Source organism: Botryllus schlosseri, chromosome 13, assembly GCF_051294905.1.
Source record: "Botryllus schlosseri isolate E-star chromosome 13, Bs_hap1, whole genome shotgun sequence".
NCBI lineage: Eukaryota > Metazoa > Chordata > Ascidiacea > Stolidobranchia > Styelidae > Botryllus > Botryllus schlosseri.
In genome coordinates this window covers 8,182,105-8,193,182 of record NC_137248.1, presented here as the reverse complement: position 1 = coordinate 8,193,182, position 11,078 = coordinate 8,182,105, and the positions used below count along the sequence as shown (strand labels likewise).

At 41.1% G+C, this 11,078-nt stretch overlaps 2 protein-coding genes across 2 annotated transcripts; one reads left to right on the top strand and one right to left on the bottom strand.

The window, feature by feature from the left end:
• Nucleotides 1–6,194: 6,194 nt before the first annotated feature.
• On the top strand, nt 6,195–8,218 carry LOC145454788 (adipose-secreted signaling protein-like). Its single transcript, XM_080332770.1, has 4 exons — nt 6,195–6,349; nt 6,523–6,635; nt 7,044–7,172; nt 7,295–8,218. The coding sequence occupies exons 1-4, from the start codon at nt 6,195–6,197 to the stop codon at nt 7,381–7,383; spliced, it is 486 nt and encodes a 161-aa protein (XP_080188896.1). The 3' UTR covers nt 7,384–8,218.
• LOC145454787 (uncharacterized) lies at nt 7,095–10,266 on the bottom strand. Its single transcript, XM_080332769.1, has 5 exons — nt 10,088–10,266; nt 9,833–9,910; nt 9,470–9,617; nt 8,052–8,188; nt 7,095–7,687 (listed from the first exon to the last, which is right to left on the bottom strand). Exons 1-5 carry the CDS (start codon nt 10,124–10,126, stop codon nt 7,436–7,438), a joined length of 654 nt encoding a protein of 217 aa, XP_080188895.1. The 5' UTR covers nt 10,127–10,266; the 3' UTR covers nt 7,095–7,435.
• Between the last annotated feature and the right edge of the window lie 812 nt (nt 10,267–11,078).

Sequence of the window (11,078 nt, the reverse complement as noted above, 5' to 3'; positions counted from 1 at the left end):
CGAATCGGAGTCTAGTATTGACTGTAATGGGTAGTGTCGGGTAGTAAGAGCCTATTTCTTCGAGTACCGAAATTATACTTTATACACCCCTTTCGATATTATTTTATCGGCGGAAAACCCGTTTCGACACAATCTTCCGGCCATTGAAGTCTTTAGACTTCAGTTGACTTCGTTATAGCGCCATGGAACACGAATCTACACAATGTACAGATTGTAGGCCTACACACAGGGTTGCCATACCGTCCTTATTTCTAAGATTTGTCCTTATTTTGAAGGGCCACGTCTCAGAAAACTCAACTATCCTTATTTCTAAGAAATGTCCTTATTTTCGACTTGCGTCCTTATTTTGTCTTATTTTCAGCCCCTACAGAACTTCGCTGGTTTTCCTCTGGTATAGCCTATCTGTGTTGCATAGTATTCTAAAATTATGCTTTTATGCGTCGAGATTTCATGACATCATAAATGAAAGGAACTCCCGTGACGTACACACCACAAGATTTGACTTCTAAGTGCTGAGATAGCTAGGGCAGTGAGTGGTGGTCCAGCAGTTTCGTCTGTATATCAAACCACCGCAGCGGAGGTCATTTTAGCAGTAAACACCATTACCAGGTGGCGAGATAGCGCAGTGGTGTAATCCACGGCTGCAACACCAATGGGTGCGGGTTCGAGTCCGACCGAGGTCGACTTCAGAATTCCGATACTTAAGTATTGGAGGTTTACCTATAGGCTCCTCTTCGCCACCTCATCCGCGTAAACGGTGTCTTACAAAAATCCTAGAGGTGGGCCGTGCTATAAGTCGGCAGTTACGGAAAATAATGAACAATGTCGGCCTGGTGTAAATGACCATAGTAGTCGACAAACACCACGAATACCACAAACAAACCAGTACCAGGTTCCTGCTGTTTGGTCTACAGCAGAATAAGCTAAAGCTGTGGGGAAGGCAGCATTTATTGCGTAGTGAAAAAAGGCGCAGTGCAGTCGACACAGTGGTTAAACAGTTGTAAAACTATAAATCATTGATAAATTTATCTAAATTATATTGCACTTGCGCATATAGTTTTAGCAACTAATAAGGCTAAATCTGATTATAGTTATTGAGCAGGCGTAAAAATGTTTTTCGTGACGATTATGAAAGAGAATTCAAAGGTATCTAACGAAGCTTGAAGGACGGGTGTTTCGCACATTGCAATATCAACTCACATTCATACCCACAAACACAACAATTGTGTCATAATGATTAATTTGAGCCAGTGGATGAATAATGTTTCCACAAGTCGATCAGCACCAGAGCCGTAACAGCACTTCGTCAGCCCCCCCCCCCCCCCCCAAAAAAAAAAAAACTTTGGTGTTGCGCCCCCCATAGGGTTATAGACCGAACTTCTGGGGGGCTTCGTCCCCAAGACCCCTCTCCGGCGATACACTGTTTGCCGCTATTCATCATATTCATTGGGAGTTTGATTAGCGAATCAGCTTTTGTCGCCTAAGCGCGCGAAGCGCGGAAAATTTCTAGAATTCATGATTTCATCGGTCAGTATGATCAGGAATTGCATATATTTTTATCAATTTTTATCTTCTCTCTGCTCACGTAATCAGATTTGCCGGTAGAGCTGAGTGAGGTGTGTTTGAAAAGGTAGGGCCACTCAATAGTAATTTCACATCTTCGGGCGTATACCCGTTGGCAGGAACGAAACAGCACCTCGTCAGGCCCCCAAAAACGTGGGTCTTGGGCTCCCGTAGGGTGATAAAACGACCCCCCCCCCATCACGTTGTTCGCGTTTGTCACAAAATTATCTGTACTGTATTGTGAGCCAGCGCGAAGCGCGAAAATTTCCGATAATTTATGATAAAATCGGTCAATCAGATCGGCGATTGCATATATATTATGCTATCAATTTATTGTCCTCTCTACTCACGTAATTAGATTTACCGGTAGAGCTGAGTGAAGTGTCTTGAAAACGGGAGGGCTCGTAAATAATGATTAAACATCTTCGGGCGTGCGGACCTGTTGATATGACTTCGTTACATGATGTTATTTCGTGACTTCCAGTCTGCTATATCAAAAAATATAGAATCGCCCAAACGTAGGCTTCTAAACTAAGAGACGCCCACGATTTCAAACTGGTATTTTTTCACTGGCATAAAATTTTTCCCAGCGGGATGGTATTTGTCTTGTGAGGTTCAAATTGCAAAGACAGGAACATTCGGCGCCAGTCATTTAGGCGCCTATGTACAATTAAACCTATATGTATTTTGTATAGCCGATATAACGAAGTCTTCGGTCTGCATAAGGGCTGCTTTCGGCCAAGCTTTTCTCGCTGCCCATCGTTCTGACACACTTCTTGGAGTCGCATGTTATATGGCCTAAAACTTGATTGTATGTCTTGGTGGGTCGTGGCGCGGTAATGGCCCAATACCCAATAATATAGATAAATGGCTACTTGAATTCGCGCGCAGCGCGCAAAAAAAATTGAAAAAATTGCATAAATTTTCAAAAAATACTCTGTGATTTATGCTAATTCACGAAATAATTTTGGGCCCCCTTCGAGCTCGGGCTCCCCCCAATTGGGGGGTTTGGGGTGCGGCAGTTACGGTGCTGATCAGCACAAACGACCACAGACTACAAGGCAGCTGCTGCCAACGATTGCACATCGAAATTGTTCAAAGCAATATTCCCCGATTCCAACATCGCAAATAAGTTTTTTTTTCGGCCAGGACCAAGACTATGAACATTGTTACTGGAGTTCTTGCTTCATACGCTCAAAAAAGATTATGTCTAAACTTGGTGTACGTCATTTTCCATCTTGGTTGACGCCTTTAGTCACAACGATGTGAAGAAGTTCGGTTTATCACTCTATAGGGGTCCAAGACTGACGTTTTCTTGGGGGGGAGGGGGCTGACGAAGTGCTGTTTCGGCCCTGAGTAAAGGTAAACCTAGACCTGAGCGGTCGTGAGAACCATAAAGCACTCTCTAATAACAAGGAGTTGCTGAAGCAGATTGTTTCTGGCGAAAAGTATGGAATGTGATATGCCCCGGCTCGTATAAATACAAAGTATGTACAAAAACGCTTTTAAATGCTAATCTAATTTTTCGACTGTCCTTATTTTTGGGTCCATGTCGATGGCAACCCTGCCTACACATGTTAGTGGAGACATGACATATTGGAATATTGATCAACCCATAGCATCATCACTTTGTTATGTGTACCCACTGGCGTAGCAGCATGCGCTGCCGCCCCTGGCGCTCGCTTAAAATACCGTCTCCTAAGTACACCCAGGGCTGTAACAGCACTTCGTCAGGCCCCCAAAACGTTGGTCTTTCCCCCCATCATAGGGTGATAAACCGAACTTCCGACCCCCTCACGCTATTCTCTGTTTATCGCTTCTTTTCGTCTACATTGTGTGTCCGTTCCTGAGTCAGCTTTACTCGCCTATTTATATCATTCGATCATGATTGAACTGGTCAATATGACGGGGAATTGCATATATATTGCTATCAATTTTTATCCTCTCTCTGCTCATTTTATCTGATTTACCGGTAGAGCTGAGTGAGGTGTGTTTGAAAAGGTAGGTACCACCACATATCCGTGAATTGCCTTATAATAGATTCAAAATAGACCTACTTGATCACCTCCTATCGTTATATACTACTAACACTGTTGCCCTACCTCGCCCAGACATTGCTTCATTGATCATTTGCTACCATCGTTTAATTTTTCTTATATTTTCCTTTTTTAAATAAACATTTTTTACAGCCAGACTGTTCAGAGTCAAGTGTACCTGTTTGATGCTGGTGTGATCAGACTAGATGACCTTCACGGTCTTATTGATCATTCCTATCTAATACCGAATACTGTGCATGCATATTTCTGTACTACCATCATTGCCGTTTGTTATGTATTTTGGTTGGATGAAAATAAAGACTCTCTCTCTCTAAATATCTTCGGGCGGGCGGATCCGTTGGTATGACTTCGTTACATATGCCTAATGTTATTTCGCGAATTCCTGTCTGCTATATAAAAATATAGAATCGCCCAAACGTACTAAACTATAAGATCACACGATTTCAAATTGTTATTTTTTCACTTGCTTATAATTTTTTCGTGCAGGATGGTATCTGTCTTGTGAGGTTAAGATTGCCAAGACAGGAACATTAGACGCCAGTCATTTAAGCGCCTATATGTATATGGACAATTGAACCTACATGTATTTTGTATAGACCTATATGACGAAGTTTTCGGTCAGCATAGCTATATCGGTCTGCTTTACCAAATCGTAACCCAAAGTATAGATCACTTAGCTGCGGGTAGATGGGCTACTTAGTTGTCACACTTGAATACCCAGACAAGCCTACTACTGCTGAGACAGCTAAAAGCAGCAGAATTGGTCAATGGCCATGTTCATCCTATAGTTGGCCAGGCCCTCCGAGCGCTCAAATTTAACAATACTGATCTTAATCGAAAGCTATAGTTGCCTTGATTCCGGAATACAATATAAATGCTGGTTTGAAAATCGGCATTTTTCCAAATAATCGCTCGATATAATTTCCATTATCATGGTCAATTGGTCATTGTGTTGTGTTGCGACGCTCCGATTGTTAGGAAGAATCGACCTTGACGGCTATTTTGGAGTGGTTCCGTTGCTATGTTAACATATTCGGAATCAGCGCTACACTAGCTTTCGATTGAGACCAGTTTGATTAAATTTCAGCTCACGGGGCGCCAGCTATAGGACTACCAATTACGCTGCTTTGGCCGGCTGTGTACAGTACACTGTGCAGTGTGCAGCCTCATTTTGCCGCCCCCTTGGAGCCTGCCACCCCTGGTGCAGAGCCAGAACCGCCAAGTAGCTGCTACGCCACTGTGTGTACCTGGCATAATTTTTTTTTTTTTGCAAACGAAACAATGGTTCATTTCGTATATTCATATTTATAGATATTAGCTTTGCAATTTGCTCTTACTATGTATGACGTCATAGTGTGTGGAACTCGAATGCTAGGCTCTATTGATACTCGATTGGGATCGATCAATCACAGGAAATCGATTCCGCTCAGCCATAGCCCGAAATCCTCATGGTCATAACAATATGGAGTGTGATTATTTGAATATTAACAACTGCCATCGTCCTAATGAACTTTCATAAGGTCAAACATACACCCGCAGAAGGACTACTTGAAACTTATGAAATGCATTGTAATTGACGAGTATGGAAGTATGAAGATATGGTTTAATGAAATGGGTTTTTACGGGCGAGAATATATCAACGAAGAGCTATTTTGGACGTCAAGTTTCGACCATTCACAAACAGGCTTGCGACACGAAAAATCAGAAGACGAATGGAAATAAAGCTACAATTCTTGCTTGTACGAATGTACATTGTACAACGAACGTTCAGTACACAACATATTCTATGCGTGTTGCGCAGACATCAGGCTACACATGGGCTCGTCAAAGCGGAATGAACACTCCAAGCATGGATAGACTTTATATTGAAATATTCATATTGGTGAGAGATATCCAATGCAATATTCTATACATGTACCATACATTATATTACTCGATCTGGCGCGTCTATCGAAATTACATGTTAGCGTGGTTGGCACATGCTGCCTGAATAGTTGCAGTTAGCGGTGAGGCGACGATGTCGAGAAACCTGAAGATTATTAGGAATCTCATTAGATCAGTCATACGAACGGACGGTCGTATTCCGATATAATGTAGAATGCACTTCTAGATGACAGATCGAATTATGGCAACACGTAGTCATGCACTGGTCAGTGGTCACGTAGGCCCGACCGCACAGGCCTGCCACACTCACAAATAATTAACCCATAAACCGAGTTGACTATAAACAAAAAACAACCTATTCTATTGACACAACACTAGGTGCCTAAAGCGTTACCCAATAATGACTTAGCTGTTTGCTAAGGCGCAGAAGTGTCCCGCATATACAAATCGACAGGTGTAAATATATGCGTTCCGTTTATTTCGTAGATCGAGTCACGGGATAGTATCGTTTTGATATTTAGAACAATATAGTCGCGCTTGAATAACCGTCTCTCTTCCTGATCTGCACTAAGAGTGATTGAAGCAGCACTTATTGGGTTGCGTATCTGGCGAACGAACTGCAGTCGCCCCTGCCTGAATATATAAATTGTGTGATCAGTTTGTATCTGCCTCATGTAGTGGAACTTAATTATGTCTGGTAGTCAGAAAGACAAGGCTCATCCTAAGCATAATGTTAGGTTTCCAGAGGGCCAAAGTGATGAATGCAATGAGATCCATGTGGTGAAGGCTGCTGCAGCCGATTCGGATATTGAAATACATGCTGGCTTTTTCAAGATGGATCACAAGTAAGTTCCGCTGGGTTATCTGTGTATGTAACTTGACCAAAAACTTCATGATGTACTTTGGTAGTCACTTTCAAGCGCCTTAATATGAGATATAGTTTAACTGAATAATGATCAAGGAAATGCCATAAAATGATAGCTCTTTAATTAGTGTGCGATACGTAATTTGTACATAGGTATGAAATCAACTTCGCGCTACATGACGAACACGACCTCGGGAGCGATGCAAGGTTTGAAGCAGCGGACGACTCTAGTTTAAAGCTAAAAGAATTCCAAGTCAAAACGAGTAGTAAGTAACAAAATTTACAAACTGCCAAGTCTCTTTACAATAGAGTGAATAAAGCATTGCTTCCTGCCTACATTAATTATTCATTTCATCGACCCGGATAGTATCATTCTCAATCTTGCAAGGTGTGGATTCACGCAGTGTGAGTGGAATCTTCAATTGATTGTCACCGCTTCAGTGGAAATATCGAGATTTGTGAATATAGCTGGTATCAAATACAAACTAATGCTGAAGGTCATGGCACTGGGTATTAATTTCTTGATCTAACATTGTTCTCTCTATGCTACAACCTTACACGATCAATGTGCTGCTACTTGCAGACGTAGGATATCCTGTCATTTATTTTCCTCCCTCGGAATCGTCTTCCCTTGGAATCTATCACCTGGACTGAGTGAAATAAATGCTTCACAGAAATTATTCTAACTCTGGAATATTTTCCACCCTCGGACGGAGAACACGGCGTTGTTGATGAGTTCTTCAAAATATCGTCACCAGATGGAACAAGAGCAATCAGAGCAGTTTTTCGTGCAGAAATTTTAGGTAAAAAAAATATGCAAGTAAAGGGCATAATTATTAAATAACAGCTTGCTCCCAGTAGTCAAAGCGCAATATCTTCTCATTTGTGTAACTTGTGGAAACTAGAGTGTATCGTTGTGTACCAGGTCGGGACCAGGGAACTCCAATGTTGAAAGACGGGGTGAGATGCGTGCAGAGGCCCACCAGTTCCACCTCCTCCGCATCTTCTCACTGACGATGACAATTGAGATTAGTTGAATTGTACCCAAACGTATTAAAACTAGTTCCTATTTACGTCTAGCCATTTTATGAAACTGCTCGTTGGGCTGTACATCCGTCAAGATAGCCATGTAACCCGTCATGGTGGTCAACCCCATAACAGCTATGATATCCCACGCGTCCTCTGAATCTAATCCATGTGCCGCGAGTTTTTCAAAATCATCTTTAGAGGCACGCTTTCCGTGGGTTATGCCTGTTGCGAACGATAGAATTGCCTTTTGGCGATCCGTGATGTCAGCCTGTTGCCAGTTGATGACCAGCTGAAATGGCAATAGGTGATTTTAAAACCTGAATCATTTTATGCAGTCTAGTATTGTACATTGTCCAGTGTCTGGTTTCATTGAACTTATCATGCCAATGTGTATATATTTAGTGTGGTAGTACAAATTTGTGTTGTTTGCAGAGATTCCATTGTTTGATGTGTTTTCTATGAACAGTGAAAACTGAAAAGCTATTTATTGTATGTTCTGATCATGTTTTCAACACTTCACGACTTGCGGTATCAGCAATCACAGTGAAAAGGGCTAAATCAATCACAATGAAGTGTTAAGACAAATTGTGGCTAGTGTTTTTAAAGGGTTGTTTCAGAATATTACTGCAAACTGTGAAATATGACTGTGTTACCTCTTCAGGGTGGACAGCGTCATCAGAATACTTCTTTAACAATCCGCTGTGCGCTACAGCGCAGTAAACACAGCCTTGTTTCGCACTCGTGACCAAGGCTATCATCTCCTTTTCCGTTCTAGTTAAATTTCCCCGTTCTGCAATATGTTGACGAAATAAATAATTGTATGTGTGATCTGGCAAGAGTTCAGTGAATGACCCCAGCATTCAGGACATAGATTAATTTGATAGACTGCAGGTGCAGGGCAATGACATATTTGACCGAAGCAGGTGAGAGTGGTGAAAGTGACATGGTACATATTGAACACCACATTCATAGCTTGCCATAAGCCCTTTCATGAATTTTGCAACGTTGAAGTTGAACATAACTGAAATTGACACACTCGGTTGCTTAACAAGACTATTGCAAACCAATTCATTAGTGTATAATATTATATTTTGAAAGTTAACGTTATATGATACATTTTGCCAGGTTGACAGAGTGAAGGCATTGGAGAGGGAATATGGATGATTACGTGCATCCACAAGGTGTAACATTGGTTCTCTTCAGAGAGCTGCTTTGAGCTACATTATAATTCTACTATGCAAAAACACCATTCAATCACCAATAGGGCTGGGCACAATGATTCGAGTACTCGAATCTGAATCGAGTATTTATTTTCATGATTCGAGTCGAGTAGTAAAAGACGAATTTTTCGAGTACTGAAATTATACGCTCTTCGCCACTGAAAGTTAATTCATCAACAAAAATTATAGCTTCAATACTATTTTTCACTTTGGCAGACATGAAACCTTGATTGGCCGTACCGCAGCATACAAAGCAGGGTATAAAGTACTTGTACAACGCCACGAACGTTACTAGAAATATCACATTTGCGAAGGCATGATTATCCCACAACATTGTCACAAAGTTCAATGAAATCGGCATGGTCGAAAAATACTAAGTATCGTTAATGTGATGGCTAACGGGCATCGTGTTCTTTGTGTTGGCATAAGAGGTACTTATTTGAACTTTGACATATTACATTCTGTTATGACGTCATAATGAGTGATACTCTAATACTCGACTCGACTCGAAGCATATTACGTGATTCAGAATCGAATCACTCAGGTACTCGAATTTGCCCAGCCCTAATCACCAACCATTTACCAAAACTAATATAAAAGTTCTAACACTGCCCACATCAAAGTCCTCCCCTCCACTATGAGTTACCTAACAACCTAACATTGCCGGTCATGAGTTATATGTAAATTCAGCTTTGAAGCATCCACACTCCGGGACACTAATTGGTCTTTTATCTACTTTGAAAATAATTGGAAAAGTCATAAACCGCACAGTTTGATTTTTGTGATCTCAAGTACACATGGTTTTAGGACTTCTGATCCTCGTCATTAAAGTCATTAACACACAGCCTTACCTTCTGACATTACAGTGTCGTGATACTCAAAAAATGCAGAAAATTCCTTTGGTCTTCTGCTGTACATATGTAGAAAATTTGGTATAAATCCATGAACGTCCTCGGCTTTGTGAAGTCTTTTTTGTACCTGAACTGGTAGCTGTTTCACCTTTAAAATGGAACAGAGGTCAATTGATATAATTATAAATCTCTTTGGTATCCGGAAAAAAACAATTTCTCAACTCACTACAAATCAATATAATCATGTACTCATGACAGTAACATAACATGATATAAAACTAGAGATAACGAGTGAGATATCAGGCTTTACTGCCTGGTAATTTTCAAACCCAATAGCAACGGGTCTGCAAAGCATATGCTTACATTTGGTGTCTCATACAACGAGCTTGCATCAGACTGTTGCCTGCGTGTTGATAACCCAGGTAGTCTTGTTGTGCATCGCTGTAAAAATAAAAATCAAAACATATGCATACATAAAAAATGAACAGCATCACTTCACTTTTAGTGAATTATAAAAAATAGATCGCCGGAAACAGAGCAAACCGCGAAATCATACCGGTATGTCGTAAATGAATTGATCATGTTATTGATTTGATGGAGGAAGTGAACTTGACTAACCTCCACGAGTAAGCATCGGTGAAGTGCACTTCGTAGCATCTTTCTTTTAGCTATAAACTGTTACTGAAATAAAGGTTATTATGTTGCCGGTACCGCAATAGAAATAGTCAATAACAGAGTGGGTTACGAGGAATTGCAGAACATTCGCACTGAACACAAATAACGGCGAGACGGCGAATAGTCGGCGATGCATGAAGCATCTCCTAACGTGACCATCGAATACAAACAATGTACCTGCAGTGCAGTGTACCGTGACGATTCTGCATAAACTTGGAGTTTGCGGTTCGTACTTTACACATGAGCGCAGTCAGTTCAGTCAATCAATTTTTGAACATTTTTAATCAGATTAAAACACCACAAGATTGCGATTTAATGAATAAATAAGTCGGCTCCGTCTGTACTTGAACATATGTCTGTCATTGTATCACAGTCTTGTGGTGTTTTCTAAATTATAAAATCTAAATTATAAAATTGACAAAACTCATCATCATCATCATTGGTATATCAGCAATTTGATCAGTTCAACACACCACAAAAAATGCGATACAATGAAAAGACAGGAAGATGTCGAAGCGACTTGGAGTAGTCTATGGAATCAGACACCCACCTTGGCCTAGGCGAAGTAAAGAGGAGGCATGCACACTGAATGAAGGTAAAGAAGATAGTATAGAAAAAAAACGACAAGAAATCTAGCGGCATGTCATGAGAAGCGAGATCGATAGGTCAGTCGTGGTCCGGTAATCTTGAGGATGGACTGTATTTATTTAGAAGTAATTGCTTGTATTTCGACTTGAATGTGGACATGCTCGTCGACTGTCGGATGGCCGTCGGGATACTGTTTCACCATAGTGTCCTATATGGTGTCGACACAAGCAAATCTCACGCCTCAGTGAAATTGTATCACGTCACAATTTCCATTTGGCTACAGGCAATTTGACGGTCATTTTTGACCGGCTTGCCGAGCATTAAATTTGATAAAACGGGTATCAAA